Here is a 23,693-nt window from a genome sequence, read left to right as displayed (position 1 = left end):
TCTGCGCGCGCAATAAGTGGGCGGGAAATATGCTGATGTTTCGTCTTGACGTCACAACGAAATGGCGTATGACTCCTTTGAAAAACGATTCATTTCATTGACTGAAATGAGTCGACTCTTACTTTTGAAATACTAACTTTATATATGGTGCACTTTCAAATTTAAAACTTTGCAGGATGTTTCCGTTTACTTAGAACTATAGCCTACATGAAAGGTAAATTTCAAAAATCCTTAATGGGGCACAATAACACTACTTTGTTGGGGGGGGGGGGGGGGGGGTATATAAGGCTACTAATCTATCATTATTGCATTGTACTTGAAATGTCTATAATTGAACTAAAAAATATATATATCATTACATTAATTGTAACATTTTAATATTGTATAGAACATTTTAATTAAATGGCATTTTTAATAATACTTCAGGAGGTAAATAAATATGCCATACCAGTTCATGTCAAAACCACTGCTCTAGAACACAAATTAATTGGAAGTGATGTTTAATATCTCACTCTGAGTTACTGTCTTAATAAATTACCTAGTGTAAAACTGTTTCTATGTCAATGTGTTAATTAGGATTTATAACAATAATAGCTGGAAGACATTGACATTAAAAAAACTCTCGCGACCGCAAGGCGCACGTGTCGGATTCTGCAGTCGCGCGCAGTTGCTCTCCACCTACTGCGCTGATCAAAAGCATGATGGGAAATGACTTGCTGAAGACAGCTTAATGCTCATTGGTTTAAACAACCGTGATGTTGTTCTCTTTTAAAATGTTTGATTTCATTTGATTTCTCTGATATCATGTTTTTATGTTTTTAATTGTTATTAATTAAATATGTCAGTGTGTTTTAATTATATAATACCTTATTTTATTAACTAATAGTGTTAATTAATTTGTTAATTACCACAATGAGCCAAAGCCTATATTTCAACTTCAAGATAATACAGGAAAACTAATATGCATTAATACATTATTAATTACAGCATTAGTAGTGTCAATTACTACAATGTTTTTGGAAAGCAGTGTTTAATAAACAGCTTTTATAAACTCTAGTGATGGTCATTAATGATTAATTAATCATTAGCTAACAATCATTATGTTGTGACTTTACTTATTGAGGCACATCATTATTAACTCATCGTCTAGTAATTGTAGTAATTGACACACTACTAATGCTGTAATTAATAATGTATTAATGCATATTAGGCTCATTGTGGTAATTAACAAATTAATGAACACTATTAGTTAATAAAATAAGTGATTATGGAATTAATCCACAATTACATATTTAATTAATAACAATTCATATATGAACTAATATATTAACCAGACAGGATCTTCATTAGTTGCTAATGAGGCAATCATTAATGCTTAGATAATCATTAGTAATACATTAATTCAGTATTATCTGTGCATTAGTTAAGCATGAATTAATGCTTATTAGTGCACCCTTATTGTAAAGTGTTACCAATTTATATATATATATATATATATATATATATATATATATATATATATATATATATATATATATATATATATATAAACGTCTGTATTAAAGTAAAAATGCTTGATAAACACATATTTGGAATGGAATTAAATAACAAGTACTTTGGGTGTCTTGGCCCGACAGTGGAAACGCTAGTGTCAGCCCAGATCCGGTACACATGGATTCCACATGCCCCAGATGTGGGCCGGATCTGGGCCGACACTATGTTGCTGTCTGGGACAATACATCAATGGAAAGCATATTTATTCAGCTTTCAGATGATGTATATAAATCTTAATTAAAAATTGACCTATGTGACTGGTTTTGTGGTCCAGAGACACATATTAGATGATTTGTTAATTTCATTTAATAGATTACACCTTAAATATTTGCAATTGGTTTGTAAAATTAGTTTTTTGTTGCATTCCCTTTGATCGTGTGGCGTTTCGAGCTCTTTAAAACAGAGAATCACATTGCGATGCAATTGGTTCAATTGATTCAGTTTCTAAAAGCTCAGTTTCTCCCATCACTGTATGCCTCACTGCAAAAAACATGCCGTCAAAAACAACAATAAATAAATAAATACGCACCAATGTTGCTTGATTTTTTATTTATTCATGATTAAATATCCACATCACTAGTTAACAATTAATCACAATTATTTCTTTCATACCAAAAAAAAACAAAAAACATCTTAAATCAGAAGGGAGACAGTAAATCAAATTTAGGACCATGTCTGTAGTCCATGTTGTAAGCATGCTCTTTTGTTGTTTTCAATGGGTAGTACACACACATTGTAAGTCCTAACAGACACACTAAGGGGCTCTTTCGCTGCCTAACTTTGGAGTGCTCTATCTACTTTTAAACATGCCGATTAGCCTACCAGTGACAGCTAGTCTCATACAGATGTGCAGCATGGATATCCAAACAACATTCAAGGTCTATGTGTCAGGTGCAGTTTTGTGGGAGGAATCATTGTTCCTGTGGTTGCTGATTAGCTCTAACCTTTCACCCCACTTTTTGCATCCTGTCTCTGGCTACTCAAGTCATTACCAGAATTCTGTGCCTTATCTATAGCCTACAGAAGGACATCCTCAGAGTCCTTTGAGTTTTTCGGTCCTAAGTCAAAATCACACTCCTCCCCCTTCTATTGATTACACTGTATTTAGTATGTGTCCTGTGATGACAAAGAGAAAAAGTTACACACATAATAAATATTCTTTGCTTCCTGAATACATAACATTTTAAAAACATTCTTGTTTGCCAGCCCTTTTTAAAGAAAAAAAGGCAGTCTCACTTAACAATAAAATACTATCTGGAGAAATATTCATAGATGCAAAATCTTCACTTTGCTTATACAACCCAATCAAGAAGTGTTTTCCCTCTGTGGGGTATAAAGTGTGAAACGTGTATTTACAAAACTGCTTTAAGCGGACTGGTGCGGGGGACGTGAGAAGTGTACTAACACGGTGAGAATGTTCATTCATTATGGAAAGGCCAAAATAGAGCTGTCTGAGGGCATGAAAGGTTATGATCACTGTATCAAGAGTACAACACTGAAGTTTACTGGCACAGCCCCTGAACAGTACACACTAATCACAAAAGGAACTACAGACAGGACCGTTTGGCCAAGCGCAACTGCTCTACGCTAAGCACATAGGCTCACACTTGTACAAACTGTATTTACAGAATGCTATATGAGACACGTTATGCATTTCTGAGTAACTAGGGCTCTTTTTCATGGGACACAATTTAGGAAGATGTGCTCAGTCAATCATATCGCTCTCTTTGTTGTATAAAACATCCATCATAAAGTGCATTTAAAATGCTCGTCAGCTAATTATTTAATAAGATATTTGCATAATTTAATACTTCCTGGTGTCTGTTGTTCAGTTTTAAATGGGACTTTCTTTGATGTTACAACATTACCACCATAAATGATCTGCCATGACATCACAGTAAAATACCAGGGAAAAAATTCACAACATGTAATCAAACCCTGTATACAAACATAACCTTTTAACCAACAACAGCAACTTTTTTATTTTCTCTGCAGGCATTGTGGAGCCAAATCTAGAGTAATATTACTACCAATAAAGTGCCCACAAATTCACTGTTAACAGTGTCACTAGTCATGAGCTTCAAAAAAAGCAGCCCTACAATAGTAGGTTTAGAGAGTTTAAAACTATGATATTCAACTACTTTGTGAATAATACATCACTTGGTAAAAAACAAAAACAAATTGCATTTCCTACTATGTTCCATTAAATAGTAATTTCTAAACAACAATTTATCAATTGCCATTGAATAAATAATAGGGAAATGCACTGCATTGCAATGCTCAGTTAGGATATATTTAATGTTAATGTAATGGGCCCTCCCACATGCCAGTTTATATGTTCAGTGCAAAAGTTTTCTACTTTTTGAACTTGGAAGAACGATACTTAATTCAAGGTGAGGGATGATTTGGACCTTTGAGCAAATAATCATGACCTGTGTACAGAGTGTAAACATATCCATTCTAACGTTCTGAAATCTTTCTTTATCCATCTATATTCCTTTCCATCCTGTCTGTTTAGCTTGCGTGCCACTGCCTTTTGCTCTTCCTGTATCATGCTGTAGTTTATGTGTGTCATGTGTCCTATTAGTTCACAAGATGCTTTGAGGGAAATGGAAAGTGGAAGATGTAATCAGATGGTTAGACATCATAATGATACAGCTCATCGTTACAGTAATTTACGATTAACACGATACAGCAAACTCATTGAAGATGTAAATATGCTATTGTTTGAACAGCCTATACGTTTCAAATGATAAAGTGCTCATTTAAATACTAGGGGAGACCAGGGTTTATCATTTGTGTGAGGTGGACAAGGTCAGAGGAGCAAAGGAAGCAGATGGATGGATGGCGGCTGGTTGGTCCCTTTCGACTGGGATTTAAGACAGCCCCACATACTAACAATACAGGGAGCTTAACTGCCATAATACAATGTAATAAGCTACATCTCGAGTGAGTTCTGGGGTTCCCATTGGATAACATATACTGCCAAACAGATACAAACAGAAAAGAGGGTATTGCATCTAAATTTAGGTCTGTCTAAGGGACAACACAGACTTGTAGGAAAGAAATTAGGTGTCGACGGGCTAAATGCTGTGGTTTTAACAAAGATGACACAAAGAGCTATGCGGCTGGACAACCATCCAACCATCTCCAAACATCTGGAGACTTCATCTCATATCTAGCCTCAAACCAATCCCTGCGTTCGAACAGCAGCACTGTAAATTAAGTCATTCCCAAAAAATATGGTCTCATTGGTGCTTTCCCAGCCAGGAATAAACAAAGTAAACTGAAAACAAGAGAAGAAGCAAATGAGAAGATGGGTTTAAAAGGGACAAGCTGTGTTGAAATGCCCTTCTCCTGCTGGTTTGCACACATCTCACGGCTGAGTGAATGGGATAAGCTGGGTTGAGTGAGGACATGGCGGACCCCAGAGAAACACTGAGAGAGGTGCTGCGATGTGGGTGGGGGTGGCTGCCACTCAGGGGGGACCAGGAGATGATTTTAGCGTCGTGGTCCGTGCGAGCTCGTGCGTTCTCGCGGAAGTTCAGCTTGTAGGGCTCAGTCTGGAGGCAAAGAAATGGAAAAGCTATATTAAAAAGATATTGGCAGGGGAAAATCCCCACAAATGGCTGGGCACAGATTCGTACGTCGCAATAAATTTGTCAACTTCAAAATCTTTTCAAAAGATTTTCCTCCCTAACCTACAGTTATCTGTTCCCAGTGTAAACAAGGCTGGTGCGTTACTCAGAATTGAACTGAGAATGTCTTTTAAATTTCAGTTTAGTTCTTGAATTTGAATTGTGGTAAGAAAACAGGATTGGTAATCGAATTGAAATCCTTGTTTGAATATTTTTATCAAATATTACAAAAAGTATTTTTATTTATAGCCCTTATAGTCTGTGTAAATGACAGAACATTAAATATATATTTTGAAATTTGTGGAAAAAAATTGACACCAGGTTTTAAGAACTCTTCATTTGAATATATGAATGCATTACCTGTGAAGTTCTTGAATTGTAATTCAGTAAATTCTTCATCCTGTCATTCCAAATAAAATTTCAGTTCAAATTCCTGTGTGAAGTGGCCAATTCAATTCAAATTCCAACTCAAGAATTGAAAGGGAGACGATTCTTGAATTCTTATATCCACAATATAATATGTCTTTCCATGTTTGTATATATAAGGTATCATATAAGGGCTGAATCTGCCAATTTTGCACTTACTTGTCCCAGGGATGCGCTTGTCCAGGCCCTGGGAGTCCCGGGGCTCTTCTCCCAAAGAAGGTACGGGAGTAGGAGAGTTCTCTTTCAGCCCATTCTCTTTGGCCCCATTGCCTGCCTGCAAGTGTGGGGAGACGGCAGGGGGAGATGGACTTCCCTCAGATTTCTGCTGAACCCCATCAGCCTGGAAACACATTAGAAATGCAAGGTCAAAAAATAGAAAGGAGACAAAGATGCATTTATCGGTGTGTGTGCAAGAATGTAAGGAGCATATATGATATGAAACACAAATGCATATGAAACATAAAAACCATTGTGTTAACCCTTAACAGCTGTGTTAAGAGTGAATCAATTTGACAATACTTTATATACTTTTTGCGCTGAACAAGTACACACGATACACAGCCGTTCAAACGTTTCGGGTAGGTATGATTTTTCCCCCATGTTTTTGAAAAACGTCTCATGCATCTATTTTGTCAAAAATCCAGTAAACAGTAATATTCTCTGCTGAAAAATCCAGCATAAACCAGCATGAATTCCATGCTGGTCCAGGCTGGTTTATGCGGGTTAGTGCTGGTTTAGCTGGTGGACCAGCATAGTCATTCATAATTTCAAAGGATCAAATGATTTGTCTCTCGTTTCAAAGGATCTGTACACAAATCAGTTAAAAACAGTTAAAAAGAGATTATTTACATTTCAAAACAAAAACATTTAGAGATATGAAAAAAAAAGAAAAGTGCCAATTAATGGCCTAATAATAAGCAGTTTGCTCAATAACGTGGGCTTTGAGAAGGGTTATTTCAATGGGACAGTTAATAGCAACTTGACAATGAAAGTTCAAAAATAAAATTGCCTGTTTTTAAAGACTTTCATGCTTATTTGGGAACTCATGTGTCCAAGTCACTGATTCCAAAAAGTGTACATAGTAAAAGGTATGTCATTGTAGACAGGAGCATGAAATATTGTAGACAATAGTGATAGCATGCACTTTCATCAATTGCTAAAAGATTATTTATTCGACCAAAGTCAAGGGCCAAGTGCCCAACTTAAGGGTGACGTTACTAATGGTGAATCTATTTTATTTCACTAACTGCTACACTGCTTCAGTGTTCCTTTTACATGGGGCCATATGAAAACTGAGCAATTATAGTTTAACACCGATGATTTTGCTCTGTCAATAAACATGTAACCTACATCATGTGTTTTTCTTTATTAAACAATTTATTAAAGTTAATTGGATAATTGCCTTGGTCTTTATTTAACTATGAACACACTCTAAGAAATGTGATATGCAACACATACACAAGTTATGTTGTGGTTTTGCTGGGATCATACCAGCACCCAGAATATATCATATGCTGGTCCACCAGCACAGCAGCATTCCAAGCTGGTCCCAGCATCCAAAACATACCTTATGCTGGTCCAGCAGCACACCCGCTTCCCATGATGGGAACCAGCAAATCATCAACCAGCATCCCATGCTGGAAACCAGCAAACAGCATCCAACCAACATGGTCCCAGCATGCAAAACACACCTTATGCTGGTGACCAGCACTGCTGGATTTTTCAACATAAGCCAAAACATTATGACCAGTCACAGGTGAAGTGAATATCATTGATCATCTCCTAACAAGGCCACATATTAAGGTCATTAAAACAGTAGTTCACTAGGCAATATCAAACAACATGCACACAGACTAAATGAGTGGTACTCAGCCATGTGAGGTGCCATAAACCTGACCACACTTCCATATGCTGAGGGGGTTGAACCTGCTTACAAACTGTCTTGCTTATATTCTCTTTTCCATGTGGATAAGGAATTATATTATACATTGGTTGTTATGCTCGCCCTTTAGTTGGCATATTTAATATGGTCTGCAAAGTATTATATTACCCTGCATGTGTTTGTGGGGCATATTGGACCACATCACGTGCATATGGCATTGGTGTGCAGTACATTAAATAAATTCTCTGGTATTACTAATTATTAATTGAAGGTAGCTACTTTACTTGCTTTTGAAAGAACCCCATGAAAATGTAATATCAATAATGAAAGAGGGATGCACATTCCTAATATGTAATATCCTCTATTATTTATGACCACCTTTACATTGTTACTTCCTGGTTCATGGCCTACATTGTCCAGTGATCCCACTTTGGCCTTGGAATTGACATTCACCTTATGGGATTCAATCTTCACATCACCACCACCTGAGAGAGATCAATCATCATTCACATGGCTATTTATTACATGTACTCACAATGAGATTGCATTCACAGTAATAGGCAACATTAAAATCGATCCATCCCATACCTGGCTTGTGCTTCATGTTGTCCTTGGATCCACATTTTGCGGTCACTTTGCTCAAGTCAACCTTTTTATTTAAAATCTGAACCTGGAGACCATGAGTAAAGAGTTGCTGGATTGAAGTGTCATTTGTTTCTTATGATGGATGTCTTTAGAGGAAAGTCAATCTAACTCATTGTAAACTGATCTGGTTATATGTGGCTCATCACATGCTTGTACTTCTATGAGCAACACATTGTTATGAAATTAGTTTTATAAAAGAGAGGTGACAATGTACACTCACATTTCCTCCACCAGGTACATGCTTGATATTGTCCTTGGAGCCGCATCGGGAGGTCACATGGCTGAAGTCCAGCTTTTTGTGGACTATCTGAACCTGAACATAGCACAATAGCAAAGAGGACACATGGTCAGAGGTTATTCTACTAACACATGCAAAACAGATCGACACAGAAGCTATGAAGGCTGTGAGCATGTTAAACAATATTGTACTGTACTTTTGTAAATCAAAAGTAAAAAGTAGCACGACGACAATGAAAATACAAAATCATCATGTTCATGTCAAGTAGTTGAATTTTATTGATCAAGCTACTCATTTATTTGCACAAAACTGGATGTGATGTAAGCTGGATGTAAGCTAATTCCTGAACGTTTTATGTGGCCGCCCTCTGGTAGACTCAAATAAATGTTCATTGTCTACTGTGCTGTTTGGTGCAGTATTTGTTTGTGTGACTCATGTATTTGTTTGGACAGAGTAATAGCAGGCCAGGAACACTTTGTCTGACTCAGTGTGTTTTTCACAGCCTAAAGCTCACTTTATTGTGTTAATCTCAGGTATTGCTTAAAAACTCGAGGGAGTGCTGTCTAAATATATTTAATTTGACCTCTTGTAACAGACACTCCAGGAAAAGCAAATGTGATTTGGAGTTAACTGCATTGCTCAAAGGCTGTGCCGAAAACTGATCCATTTGCTGAAAACAAAAAACATGACCATGATGATTCTTTAAGCAGCAAAGAAACACCATTAGCACTAAAGCTTATTTAGTAATTAACATGCAAAATACTGCTAAATAATTTCTATGGAACTGCAAACATGATAGAGTGACAGTTATAAAGAGGCAGCATTTCTAAAAAGACACATCTGGCATTGTGAAACAACAGGAGGCTGTAGGTGATCTTGGGAGCTAAAAACACATTTTGTAATACACAGTATTTTTGAATGTGAGGAAACGTTTTTTTTTTTAACCCCTTAACCGTCACCCCCCATTTTTTTTAGCATACACATTAAAATCCACTATCCAAACTTAAATAGTTCTAACTCAAGAATGCTTTGGAATGTAGACATAAGGTTGGTATTGTTTTAATAAGTCAATAATATAATATAGCCCTAATATTAAGCAATATATAATATTATATAATAGGCATTTTTGTCCTATTTTGTGTAAGTATTTTTTTTAAAGAAGTTTATGGAAATGAATCGTCCCATTTTTCATTTCATACGTTCTCCAAGAATAGCCACAGCCTCCTTTGCAAAAAGTTGTAAGAAAGGTGAGATAAATAGCACATACTATATGTGCAGTGTAAACACATTTTCCCCCTTAAAAGCAAAAGCAAGAGAGCAAATAATCCAAAGTAGGGTAAGAAATGGATGGCACTACAGAGTGTTGATACAATTGCTGAGTCTGTACAACATGCAGTTATGCTTTTTATGGATGTGGTTACTGCAAAGCTTAAGAACAAAAACACTATGACATTAAACTGGTAACAATGGTAAAGCAGACTCCACATATTCCACAAAGAGTGGCACAATGTTCATTGGTGAACTCATGAGAGACAGAATGGTGTGGTGTTAAATCCACAGAAGACATACAGGGACAAAGCTGCATTGATCTAATGATATTTTTCCAAAAAGTGTATGTGGACAAGTTTATCTACAACAACTGTGATCGCATGTTCATTCAGAAAACCATTTTACCCTAATTTCAGTTCACAAATTGTCAGTCTTTAAGTGTTTAGTTTCTGTGTACACATAAAAATGTGGGTTTGTTAAACCAGTTTCTAGAGGATCTTTGGAAAGACAGCGAGAGCAAGAGCAGGAGACAGAGTGATACTGAGGCAGCGAGTCAGGGAGATGTCATTGGGAGGGACTCACTTTGCCCTGGCTGGTCTTTGGCAGAGCATCGGTCTTGCCCTGGGCTGCAGAGACCTGAGGAGACAAGCACCCCTTTAGTCAGTGCAGTGCAGGGAGGAGGTACAGAAAGCCCAGGGTCGCAGGGTCGGAGGAATAGGATGTATCACAATGAGTAAGTCAGTATGCTAAGGTTACTTTTGAATCTGGAAGAATCACCTGACAGTTTGTGTCTAATGAATTGTGCAGGAGACTTAACTGTGTCTGTTCAATTAACTACAAAGTAGATCTCAAGCATCATTGACACTTGAAGGGATAGTTATAAAAAATGAGTTTTTTTTTTCAATTACTCACCCTCACTCTGTTCCAAACCTGTATGACTTTTTACTATAGAACAAGAAAAGATGATATTTTGTGTTGTCTGGTGTCCATACAATGAAAGTCAATGGGGTACGATGCTGTTTTGGACTGGCAAAAACATTATTCAAAATATCTTCTTTTGTGTTGCACAGAAGACAGAAAGTCGTACCTGTTTAGAACGACACGAGGGTGAATAAATGATGACAACATTTTTTGGGGTGAACTATGCATTTAAATATTAATGGAAGCATAAATCCAAAGAGCAAACATAATTAATGGAAGGTTTTATAAAAAGACATTTTAATTTAAATGATGTATTGTGGCCTTTAGTTGACAGTCACCGTCTGAAATCCAAATGCATTTCTTTTACTAGATCCTTGCCGATAAGAGAAAACCCTTTATGGAATCCTGTTATATGGTCTTTTTTATTTCAAAGAGATGGGGTAAGATAGTTGGCTGGGATATGGCTATAGAAAACAGACAAATTCATTCTACATATATTTTGTAAGAAAATCTCAGTGTAATTAAGGCTTTGTTTTCCATGGTTGATGTCAATCACAAAAAAAAATAGTTGGATCCATGGATCCATGAGCTCAGTCAAAACTGTCTGTAGTTAAAGTTAAAGGTCCCATATTGCCAAAACTTTTTTCATGATAACAGAGGTCTAGGGGCTATGTAACTATAAGTTTCAAAACAGTCAATCCACAGACAAATGCACAAAGCCTGCATAAAGTAGCTGTGCCTTTTCACGAGCCGTTGTGACTTCCGTAAAAATGTGACGTCAGAACTACTCCGAGCACTCCATCCTTTTGCCCAGCCCCTGACAACATCGTGTCCATGCCATTGCTGAGCAACAACACCACGGAAACATGTCGAGAAACCGCTGTTCAGTCGATGGATGTCAGGAAACTACATCATTATATGCAACAACATTAATATAAGAGACCAGTGGCTAATGTTTATTTATTATGAAATACCACAGCAATTTAGTTCGACCTTAACCGCCTGTTCTGCACATTTCACAAGTGACGGCTTCGTCAATCAGGTACATTTCAATGTTTTTCAAAGAAGCTACTCAAAGATGCTGCAGTCCCTACATTGTTGGGTCCGACCTCAAATTCGCAACCCGTAAATAAACTCATTTTATCTTACACTATGGAGCCAGCATAATCTGAAATTATAACGTTAGTTTGTAAGCGGATACAAATTGATGCTGATGTGTTGTTTTGTACAGTCTATGGTTGCCACAAGCTTTGATTAAATATCTTTGGAAAAGACAAAACACGTTGTTTTCCTAAGTTACAGACACCGGCCCTGTTGGTGTCTGCTGTTTTTTTAAAGACGGTGAGATTGAGTTCACTCCGTCTCTGTCTCTTTTGTTTTGCTAACGTTTAGTGTAATTTACTTGCATGGGTAACGTTATTTCAAAAGCCTGAGTTTGTTTACAGACCGTTTAAGTTAGCATTAACGTTAAATCTCCGTGCAGCATTTATGTAATGATAATTATAATACTCTTACAATTACGGCGAAAGTAACAAAATTTTTTTTTTAACCTACATAATTAGCCTACCATTCTGAAACATCCGCGTTTGAGGATGTGATTGGTTGTCTCCTATCGTCGCCGATTCGGGGTCTGAGTCCGGATCGAACATATAAGGCTGGATAACATATCCCTCAGCAATGTCCATCATTACAGGTGTTTTATTTACCTTACTTGTGAGCATCATCAAGCCACAGCAGGCTACAGCCATAGGGCATACATTACCCTAGTTACCTGTGGTTGGCCTGGCCGTGCGTCACTCAGAAAACAACAGGCCAATCAGAAGAGATGCTCATGAATATTAATTAGACTGGCCAAAATCAACCTGTTCTTAGCAGCCAGAGCTCCTGAGAAAGGAGCTGTAAAAATATATTGAGATGGTGTTTGGTACTTATACCGCAAATATATATTCTTAAGGACATCAACACCTAAAATAAAACTCCAGAAAGGTGTACAATATGGGACCTTTAAGGATCAATCAGATGAATAATGGAATTTACATTGAGCAGCAGCGATATGAGACATACGAATGAGAAACAACTATTACAGAATTTGAGACTTCTTAATGCGTTTAATGCCAGCAATACTGCAGCACAAGAGCTTATGATCATGTGTTGCCTAATAATGCATCAAATTGATTCTAAATCTGTAAAGAAAACCATGAGGTCAAGAGCAGTATCTATGTGTGTCTCTAAAGCCTAGATTATTTCATTCCTTGCACACATGCAAATTCTCCTGGTTCTGTCCTGACCAATCAACTCACCTTGCCTCCTCCAGGCTGGTACTTCATGTTATCGGTGGAACCGATCTTGGAGCGCACATTTTTTAGATCCGGCAGCGGAGCGTTGGTGGTCCGGATGTTTCGGGGGGCTCGAGGCACAGGAGGCTTCCTCTCAAGGGGAGTCTGCTTGGGCACGGGGGGTTTGGTGATGCGGGACGGTCGAGGGGTCGGGGTTCCATTGGTGGCTGCTGTGCTGGTGGCAGAGGTTGGTGTGCGAGTTGTCCTTGGAGTTGTTTTAACTTTGAAAACATGAAGCAAATAAAGTAAAATGCACATTCAGTACTGCAGCAGAAAACAGCACACCACAGGAGGTTTAATACAGTATGCATGAGAGGTCAGACAGATAATTCCTGTTGTCATTGACCTCATGAATGTTCCTTCTTCCTAAGCCACTACAAAAGTGGCAAGCCCTCATCTGAGTGACAAGGTTTTCTGCTGTTGTGTACAAAGAGATGAAGAGAGGAGTTGAAGGCTCTATCAGTGTGATGGTTTGAGACAAGCCTCTGTGAGTAAGTCTATCCCTGACTATGTCAGCATCCTCGGATTTGATGACTAACAACTGCACTAGTCAGTGTGTATTAGCTCAGAACTGCTGTGTTTTCAGGAAACAGTAGAGGTAAAGTTCTCACCCTGCTCTTTAAGCCTCCATCAAAGCAGTATTTAGTAACAGCTACAGACAGGTAAGCACCTTTATTTGCACATAAGCACCTGACCACTGTAAAGATGATCTCTCCTCTTTTGAATCTCTGTATTGTTGGATTTTCTCTGTGTACTTGTTTTCTCTACATTATTATATTTCATTGGTTGTTATTCAAGTCTCTGCTAATTGAAATGTTTGCCTTAATATCTTGATGGCTTGTTTGTTCTATATTGGGAGAACAAACATGTTAATCACACTTTATATTACATCCAGTCTCAAAGCTTGAGATGGTTTAACAATTTATTCTGCACCTAAAAATGGTAAGACGGTTCGGAAATCACAAGTTCCAATCTTACTGGCTGCCCTAAAGCAACTTCTGGGAGTTAAAATGCACAAGAGTTCGAATTGATTAGCTCTCTGGAAATTTTGTTTACAAGGTACAACACTGCAACAATAAGCAGAGAAATAATTACTCATTGAAATCTGACATAATCTTATTATTGTATGTAGTAAATATCATTGGCAGGTCTTTTAACATTTCATGTAGTTGAATTTGCTATGTGTAATTTACTATACAACAAAGTCTATCACTATTGTACCAACATATTTCTCGATAAGAATAAGATATAAGATAGGTAAGAAAACGTCTCGGTTACGGATGTAACCCTCGTTCCCTGAGTAGGGAACGGAGACGTTACGTCGAATGACGACGAATGGGGTTCGCTTAGAAGCCTATCATCTTCGAACAGTAATAAAACCAAGGCCAATGGCAAGCAAATGCCATGGGTCTGCTGAATTTGCATAGCATAACTCCGCCCCACCTTGTGGGTATAAAGGAAGTGAGCTGGCAACATGCAGATATGTTTCTTCGCTGAAGGAGCCAAGGCTGAACTCGGCTGTTCCAGCGGTACAGCGGAAGTGGCAGGAAGACGTAACGTCTCCGTTCCCTACTCAGGGAACGAGGGTTACATCCGTAACCGAGACGTTCCCTTTCGTTGTCACTTCGAGTTACGTCGAATGACGACGAATGGGGTTACCAGTCCAATCACGCCACCTCGGCTGTCTTCCAGTGCCCTGCGTAAGTCTGAGCTCCCTGTCGTGCTAGCACGGACGAAGGACTCCTACTTAACACAGGAATACCAAGGTACACTGGGAGCATATCTCAGTGGAATATGCAATCAGTGCCCGCCCGAAGGGTGGACTTAAGAATAACATATGACCCGGAGGGGGGTGCATACGGAAACACTGGGGTGTCCAGCCCGTAGGGTGGAGTATTTCAACCCCAGGGGTGGCAGACTGGCTTGCCAAGGGAAAGACACATGCTCGAGAGAGGCTTACAGTGGAAATACACACGTGGGGGTCGCCCAGAGGGGGAACCATGCACATGGTGGCACCTAGCCAACGCGAAAGCTGCCGGAGGCATAACTCTGGCGTTGACGTCAACAGCGCTGGAGGAACTCAGGGCTTATCAGGCTCACCTGAGGAATATCGCACGTATCCAGTCCGTGGAGTGGAATGGCGAGCAAGCGAAGACACCTGAGCGGGTCCTAGCACCGGCTGGTTGAAGCGAGTACACAGGAGGACACTGGCTCCACTCGGAGATTATAGAATCTGGCGAATGTGTTGGGTGTCGCCCAGCCTGCAGCTCTGCAGATGTCTGTTAGCGAGGCGCCATGCGCTAGAGCCCAAGAGGAGGCCACACTCCGGGTGGAGTGGGCCGTCACACCAAGGGGGCACGGTCGACCTTGCTGCTGGTAAGCCAAAGCAATGGCGTCCACTATCCAGTGAGACAACCTTTGCTTGGAGAGAGCCTTTCCCTTCAGCTTCCCACCATAACAGACAAAGAGCTGGTCTGAGGTCCTGAAACACTGCGTTCTGTCTACGTAAGCACGGAGGGCGCGTACTGGACAGAGCAATGCCAAGGTTCACCACCTGGTCCCGGAAGGGAGTGGTGGGAACCTTGGGCACATATCCAGGCCGGGGTCTCAGGATCACGTGAGAAAAGGCCGGCCCGAATTCCAGGCACGCTTCGTCTACAGAAAATGCGTGCAGGTCCCCTACCCTCTTGATGGAGGCCAAAGCAACCAGGAGCGCTGTCTTAATTGACAGGAACTTAAGCTCCACTGATTGCAAAGGCTCAAAGGGAGCACTCTGCAGGGCATTTAGTACCACCGAGAGGTCCCAAGAGGGAACGAGAGGAGGGCGAGGAGGCTGTAGTCTCCTCGCTCCTCTCAGGAACCTGATGACCAGGTCGTGCTTTCCCACGGACTTACCATCAACTGCATCGTGATGTGCGGCGATAGCGGCAACATATACTTTCAGGGTGGAGGGAGACAGCCTTCGCTCCAACCCAGCAGGAAGGAAAGCACGACACTGATCGGGCATGATCTGGGGTCTTCTGAGTGAGAAGAGCACTAAAAACGAAGAGGTTCCACTTCAACGCGTAGGCATGTCTTGTCTTAGTGGACGACGCTCTAGCGGAAGTGATGGTAGCCACCACCGCTGGTGGTAGGGTACTCAAACCTGCCTCGTCCCGTCCAGGAGCCACACGTGGAGGTTCCAAAGATCGGGACGAGGGTGCCAAAGGGTGCCCCGTCCCTGAGAAAGGAGGTCCTTCCTCAGAGGAATTGGCCAGGGAGGTGCTGTCGCGAGGAGTACAAGTTCGGAGAACCAGGTTCGGGTGGGCCAGTGCGGCGCAACCAATATGACCTGCTCCTCGTCCTCCCTGATCTTGCACAGGTCTGTGCAAGAAGGCTCACTGGGGGAAACGCATACTTGCGGAGGCCCCGGGGGCCAGCTGTGCGCCAGAGCGTCCGTGCCGAGCGTGCCCTCGGTCAGGGAGTAAAACTGGGCGCAGTGGGACGAGTCGTGGGAGGCAAACAGGTCTACCTGTGCGTCCCCGAACTGATCCCAATCAGCTGGACCGCCTGGGGATGGAGTCTCCATTCTCTCGGAAGAGGCTGAAGCCGTGAGAGCTCGTCGGCTGCACAGTTCAGGTCTCCCGGAATATAATGGCTCGAAGCGACCTCAGATGCTTCTGACTCCATATGAGGAGGTGGCGGGCGAGTTGCGACATACGGCGGGAGCGTAGACCACCTTGTCGGTTGATGTACGCTACTGTCGCGGTATTGTCTGATGGGACTAGTACGTGCTGGTTCTTGAGCAGCGCCCGGAAGCGGTGCAGAGCGAGACGTACTGCCAGCAACTCGAGGCAATTGACATGCCATAGGCGGTGGGGACCTGTCCAGGAGCCCATGGCAGCATGTCCATTGCACATGGCGGCCCAGCCCGTGGAGGAGGCATCCGTTGAGACAACAACATGCCTGGAAACTCGTTCTAAGGGCACTCCGGCCCGAGAAAGCTGAGATTCGTCCACGGGGAGAAGGTCTGATGGCAGGTCGGAGTAACTGGTACTCGGAACGTGCCCTGACGCCCTGCCCACCTCGGGACTCGATCGCAAAGCCAGTGCTGAAGCGGTCTCATATGAAGCAATCCGAGCGGCGTTGCCGCGGCTGCAGATGCCATATGCCCCAGGAGCCTCTGAAAAAGTTTCAGTGGAACCGCACTCTTGCCCTCAAATTGTCTCAGGCAAGTCGGCAGTGACTGCGCGCGCTCGCTCGTAAGCTGCGCGCACATGGCGACCGAGTCGAATTTCCTACCGAGAAAAGAGATCCTCTACACGGGGCAAAGTTTGCTCTTCTCCCAGTTGACCCGAAGGCCCAGACGGGCTAGGTGCCGGAGCACTAGGTCCCTGTGTTCACAACCCTGGTCCGAGAGTGAGCTAGGATTAGCCAGTCATCGGGATAATTCAGGATGCGAACCCCGTGCTGCCGTAGCGGCACAAGGGCTGCCTCGACGACCTTCGTGAAGACGCGAGGAGACAGGGCCAACCCGAATGGGAGAACAGCGTACTGGAATGCCTGCCCCTCGAAAGCAACCCGCAAGAACGGTCTGTGTCGAGAAAAAATGGAGACATGAAGTAGGCGTCCTTCAGGTCGATCGCTGCAAACCAATCCTGTGGCTGCACACATTCGAAAATGCGCTAGGCCATGAGCCTCTTGAACGGAAGCCTGTGAAGGGAACGGTTCAAGACGCGCAGATCCAGGATTGGCCGTAACCCACCGGATTTCCTGGGGACAATGAAGTAGGGGCTGTAGAAGCCGGACCTCATTGCGGCTGGAGGGACAGTCTCGATCGCACCCTTCGCCAGCAGGGTGGCGACCTCCGCTCTCATGACAGGGGCATAGCCACCGACCATAGTGAAGCGGACTCCCCGGAAGCGGGGAGGAGACCGTGCGAACTGAATCGCATAGCCGAGCCTGATGGTTCGCGCAAGCCAGCGGGACAGGGGGGAAGCTCTAACCAGGCTCCCACGGACTGTGCCAGCGGGGTCATGCGAACGACAGACGTCCCCCCGGGGGTGCAGCGAAGCGGAATGACCGGCCCAGACGTGGGTGGCATAGCGGCCCGGTGTGGGGGCACGGTCATTAGCCGCGTCCTGCCAGAGGAGGCCAGGGAAGGACCAGCGTTCCACAGGGGCGTGCTCTGGCAGGGGTCTGGCGACAGAGGGGGACGAGAGTGGCGAGGCCCGTGAGCGTGCGCACTGTCATCCGAGAACTCTGTGACAGAGGAGGGCGAGAGTGGCGGGACCCGAGGGTGGCGCGCACTGTCGTCCGAGAACTCTGTGTGCTCAGAGATGGGAGAGACAGTTCTTTGGAAAAAGAGGTTTTCCCCCCGGCCCTCCACCGGGGGAAGGAGTGGCCCTGCAACCACCTCCTAGAAAGAACTGCAACCCATCTCTGAGCTGCCCGTAACGGGAGCACCGCATTGCTGCGGGGCTGGTACGGGCTGGGGCGCCTTCCTGCGACTACCTCCACGGCACGGCCTGGGTGAAGGGTGCTGCTAGGGCCGGCAGGGAGTGTCGCAGGAGGGCGCCCTCGGCGGCGAGCGGAATGAGGCAGCTGAGCCGGCGGCTGAGCAGCTGGCCGCGGGATCAGAGCCTCAGTCCGCTCTGGGCAGCCGAGAACTCTGGGCAGAGTCCTCGACTGCGCCGCCGAGGAGGCCAGTCTGGGGTATGGGGAGTTGAGGAAGCGGCTTCGCTCAGCCTCGCTCATATCAACCAGACTAAGCCAGTTTTTGTCTCTGGACCACATATGTGGACATCACCTGACCCAGGGAGCGTGTGGTCACCTTCGTCGCCCGTAGAGCGAGGTCGGTGGCGGCACGCAGCTCTTGCAAGAGCCCTGGACCAGCCCTACCCTCGTGCATTAGCAATGAGCACCCCTGGCCTGGTAGACCTGAAGGATGGGCATAGCATGCAGTGAGGTGGCAGCCAGCCCCGCAGCTCTATAGATCTCTGCCACCGGAGTAGACAAAAACCTACATGCTTTGGGGTGGGTGGGTGCTTAGGGCCGCCACGCCAGTGGAGGCGCTGTGGGGACACAGTTGTGTTGCCACAGAACACTCCATAGGGGGAACCCCAGTGTACCCACTGGCCGCGACCTCATCGAGGGCAGAGAAGGCGGAAGAGGCCGCTGAGTAATCTCATGACCTCTTCATGCACGTCCAGGAAGAAAGGAATTGGGGGCGGGCCGACGTGTGCCGGTGCGTCCCCAAAAACCGATCATCAGCTTTAAGCACTTGGGACATGGCGGAGGGTTCCACACAAGCCCAAATGCTCGCGACTGCCCGGGGAAGCATGGCAGAGTTCTGGTTCAGACTCGGGCAATGCTGGCACACCCGGAGGAGGCAGCACAGCCGAGTCTTCTCCAGCGTACTCACGCCCACCTTGTGATGCGGCGATAGACAAGATTTCATCTGCCGGGGCATCGAATGAAATGCTGGACCAGCCCGCGACCTCTGGCCGGGACTGGTCAGCGATCTCATCCGGATACCACACGGGTTGCAATGTGAAGAGGAGTGTGTGGACCGAGGATAGATCGTCGGGTTGGTTCCACACAGCAGCCTCTGATCACCCTGGCCACCAGCCGAAGTATTCCCTCTTGCGGAGAGAATAGATCGGGGTGTGGATGAGGGGACTCTCTCTCGAGGAGGTCATCGAGTCTCGATCGTTACATTGCGATGGTCATGTCCCCGCAATGAGAACATGACGCATCCACGAACGCTGTCTGTGCGTTTGCCCAAACACATCAGACAGCGTCCGTGCCCATCAGCTGATTTAATCTGTGTATCGCACCCAGAAACACACGGGCGAACCGTCTTTAAAAAGACGCGCCGCGTGCAGCTCTTTTAGAGAGATAAAACTCAAACAGCAGTGTTGAAGCGCCCAGGGAGAGACACACGACTGGCAGACCACTGCGCAGATCGGCAGGCAATATGAAGCTCGCTGGAATTCGCCGTCACACCAACACTTCTGAAGAGTAGCTCGTCTCGAAGAGTGAAGAGAGATGATCACAGAATGGCTTGTGGAGTGAAGAATGCTCTTGGCTCCGAAAGCGAAAACATATCAGCTCACTTCCTTTATACCCACAAGGTGGGGCGGAGTTATGCTATGCAAATTCAGCAGACCCATGGCATTTGCTTGCCATTGGCTCGTTTTATTACTGTTCGAAGATGATAGGCTTCTAAGCGAACCCCATTCGTCGTCATTCGACGTAACTCGAAGTGACAACGAAAGGGAACTGCATTATTCTCACCTGGTGCCTTTTTCACCTCTCCTGCTTGGTTTTCAGTCTTTGTAGCTATAAAAACACACAATCAAATTAAATGATGTAAATTTAAAAGTCATTACATCATTATGCCTTACTTAACTTTAACCTGAAATCATATATACTGCACCTTATATGGTAATGCCATATTTGTTTTATGTCTATTGTCCTTTTCTCGTTTTATAACCACAGATGATTACACCCTTTCACATATACATATTCAATTTACACTTCTTAAAGGAAGAAATGCATTAAAAAAAGATCAATAAATAATAAAACATAATTAAATAAGGTCTACATTCCCAGTTTACATGATATTTATATATTGCTCCCGGAGCTGATCAAAGTCTTTCCTCTTGTACTTAGCAATATAAGTTAGCCTTTCCAGTCCGATACAGTTTGATATCTCCTTTATCCACATTTTCATGGATGAAGCATCCATATTCTTCCAGCATAATGCAATAGCTCTTCTGGCTTGAAGCAGACCAAAGTCTACAAGTTTAATCAGTCTTGATGTTTGTATAAAGTCCATTGGATATATTCCAAGAATACAAAGTTTTAAATTCAAAGGAATTTTAATGTTAAACATGTCTGACATACATTTTATAACCTCCTTCCAGAAGTTTAGCATTTTTGGACATTCCCAGAGGCAATGATATAATGTACCTTTATCATCCAATAATTTAGAACACATATCTGTAATATAACCGGACATTTGATGAAATTTGACAGGTGTTATATAGGTTCTCATTAACCATTTATATTGAAGTAATTTAAACCTTGTATTTATTGTCTGTGTTTGTGCTTTAAGACATGCATCTTTCCACTCTGCCTTATCTATATCTTCCTGTATATCCATTTTCCAGGCACTTAATTTGTCCAATGTTGATTCAGTAGGTAGTAGTGCCATATACATTTTTGTATAACAGAATGCCAATTGTTTGGCTGACGAAACACCTTGACAAAATCTTTCAGTAGACAAAAACTGTTTTGACCTTACTATGAATGCCATTGTAAAAAGACTGTAAGTCTGTGACTCACAGCCTAATTTTCATCCATGTAAATTTCAATCTGCTGTCTAAATTCTATATGACAGAACAACTCACCGGAGGAGCGTTGGGCAGAGGTGGTGCTTGTGCCGTTTTTAGAGTTGGTAGCAGATGCAGCTTTAGCCTTTGGCACTGGAGGGCGACGCTGGGTTGGTGTGCCAGTCTCAGAAGACTGATGGAAACAATATGATTTCAGAAAGCCGAATGACCAGGGATGAATTGACGTCAAGACAAGAAGTTGATTAGATGAGTTACATACACAGTGGCTTAAGGGCGACTCAATGCTTGAGGGTGATTGTCCAATTAAGGCAGAGTTTGACTTGAAATCTTGATAAAAGATGTTTCACCACATGACCCTGATGAAAGATCAGATAATGACCTTGATCAACCTACAAGTGAATTTTGGTATAGTGGGTGTTGGTGTGGATTTTTGATGCTGTGTGTGATGATAATGACTTTGTAGTTTGCTAGCAGTCAATTAAAAGGATAGTTCACCCACAATTTTAAATTCTGTCATCATTTACTCACTCTCAAGTTGTTCCAAACCTGTTTGAATTTCTTTCTTCTGCTGAAGAATATTGGTAAACAAAGAGCTGATGGGGAAAATTACTATGCAAGTCAATGGGGCCCATCAGCTGTTTGGTTACCGACATTCTTCAAAATATCTTATTTTGTGTTGAGCAGAAGAAAGAAATTCATACAGGTTTGGAACAATGTGAGGATGAGTATGATGAGAGAATTTTATTTTTTTTGGTGAACTATCCCTTTAACTTAGATGTATATATTGTTTCCATAGTAAGATTTAAAGCATATAATCTCTTTACAAAATAATTTGCTGATATCATAATAATAAAACATCCCCTAACTGAAAAATCACCCATAAAGACAAGCAGAAAAGAGATGACACTCAATAAAAAGGTGATAATGAATAATAGATTAAAGGCAGAGTAGGCAATTTGTTCCTGATTTTTTTTTTTTTTTTTGTTATACTGGTTGAAAGTCTCTTCACATCCTGATAGCAATCACCAAGGTCTAAATGTATTTATATGTATATATGTCGTCTGTGGAAGGTGTAGGACCTAAAATGTTCATCCAATCATTGCAATGGTATGATGTCCTACCTGCCTGTCAACGTATGTATTTTCATACCTCCGCTCACCCTGCTCGTGCAGACATCACACGTCATCAGCGGTTTTAATGCATTTATGCATTTCTATGTCAACACTATCTACAGTGAAATGAATCTGTAGCAGTCAGGTGGTATAGGTCAGTGCCAGAGGTGGACAGTAACAAAGTACATTTACTTGAGTACAGTACTTAAGTACACTTTTTGAGTATCTGTACTTTGAGTATTATTTTTTCTGGAAACTTTTACTTTAACTTCACTACATTTGAAAGACAAATATCGTACTTTTTACTCTACTACATTTCTGTCAAGGTCCTTGAGTAGAGAGTTGTAACGTCAGGGATGATTTGGGTTGCAGGGGTTGCATTTTGGTTGGAAATGAACGTCTGGTTGACGTCAGAACTCGACTGATGTTGGTTTCTGAAGTCAACCGATTTTCAACCACAATACAACGTCTGTCCAACGTTGGAGATTAACGTCAATCTGACATTGGATTCTGACATTAACATGATTTTAATTTTCAACATTGGGTTTGGTCTTCAAATGTGAATTTTGTCATTATTTTGGAGCACACTAGCTTATAGATAACAAGGCTAACATATTCATACTAAAAGCCAAAAAACTGGGAACAACCATTTGTGTGTCCGAAACCATTGTGGACGTTATTGAGTACACTTATTCAATCCCACAACTGGAACTGTGTTCTAGAAATAAATGTGATATTGATATGAGGGTAGGCAGGCAGAGATTCAGAGGCATAAGGTACTGTAAATTGGCTATTACGTGCAACAATAATAAAACAATGCATTGACATTTACTTTTATACTTAAGTACTTTTAAAAATGAGTACTTCTGCACTTTTACTTAAGTAAAAATCAGTCTTTACAACTTTTACTTGTAACGGAGTAATATTTGACCAGTAGTATCTGTACTTTTACTCAAGTAAGGAAGTTGTGTACTTTGTCCACCTCTGGTCAGTGCTCTGTAAGTTGTTTACGTTCATTATTACTGTAATGTTATGTGCTTTGTGACACGAGGTAGTTTAACGCCGTCTCTCGTGACGCTTTGCAGAATCTGCTGTGTGCGTTCATGTGTTTTGAAGAGGGCGTGGCTTTGCAGAGCACTCTGAGCTTTCAAATCTAGCTTGATATTGCTTGCTGCTCCAAAAATCGCCTACCCTACCTTTAACTTATATTCCACAAGCTCCATGCATGAAAGTTGGAGAAGAAGCAGTTTAGAACTAATCACAATAGAGAAGCATATAATTAGTCCTTAACTGATACAGATACCTGTATCTGTCTGTCCTTGGGAAATTTTAT

The 23,693-nt window shown here is 42.4% G+C and overlaps 1 protein-coding gene across 18 annotated transcripts in view; it reads right to left on the bottom strand.

Annotated features, from left to right (window-relative positions):
• Positions 1–2,084: 2,084 nt before the first annotated feature.
• Positions 2,085–23,693, bottom strand: part of map4l (microtubule associated protein 4 like) — a 45,346-nt gene continuing 23,737 nt past the window's right edge. For 5 of the 18 annotated variants that reach the window (XM_079612355.1, XM_079612371.1, XM_079612360.1 and 2 more), the window contains 9 exons: positions 21,306–21,420; positions 20,188–20,232; positions 12,874–13,130; positions 10,235–10,288; positions 8,366–8,458; positions 8,089–8,170; positions 7,879–7,985; positions 5,778–5,958; positions 2,085–5,117 (listed from right to left, as the gene is read on the bottom strand). In XM_079612355.1, the coding sequence (XP_079468481.1) occupies positions 5,113–5,117; positions 5,778–5,958; positions 7,879–7,985; positions 8,089–8,170; positions 8,366–8,458; positions 10,235–10,288; positions 12,874–13,130; positions 20,188–20,232; positions 21,306–21,420 (939 nt within the window). In that variant the 3' untranslated portion in view covers positions 2,085–5,112. The remainder of the gene's footprint in view (positions 5,118–5,777; positions 5,959–7,878; positions 7,986–8,088; positions 8,171–8,365; positions 8,459–10,234; positions 10,289–12,873; positions 13,131–20,187; positions 20,233–21,305; positions 21,421–23,693) is intronic. The other 13 variants (XM_079612368.1, XM_079612357.1, XM_079612362.1 and 10 more) reach the window with 7 other exon arrangements.

Source organism: Phoxinus phoxinus (genome assembly GCF_949152265.1).
Source record: "Phoxinus phoxinus genome assembly, chromosome: 5".
Classification (NCBI taxonomy): Eukaryota; Metazoa; Chordata; class Actinopteri; order Cypriniformes; family Leuciscidae; genus Phoxinus; species Phoxinus phoxinus.
The sequence above is the reverse complement of the archived record's forward strand: the minus strand, read 5'-3'. Positions and strand labels throughout refer to the sequence as shown.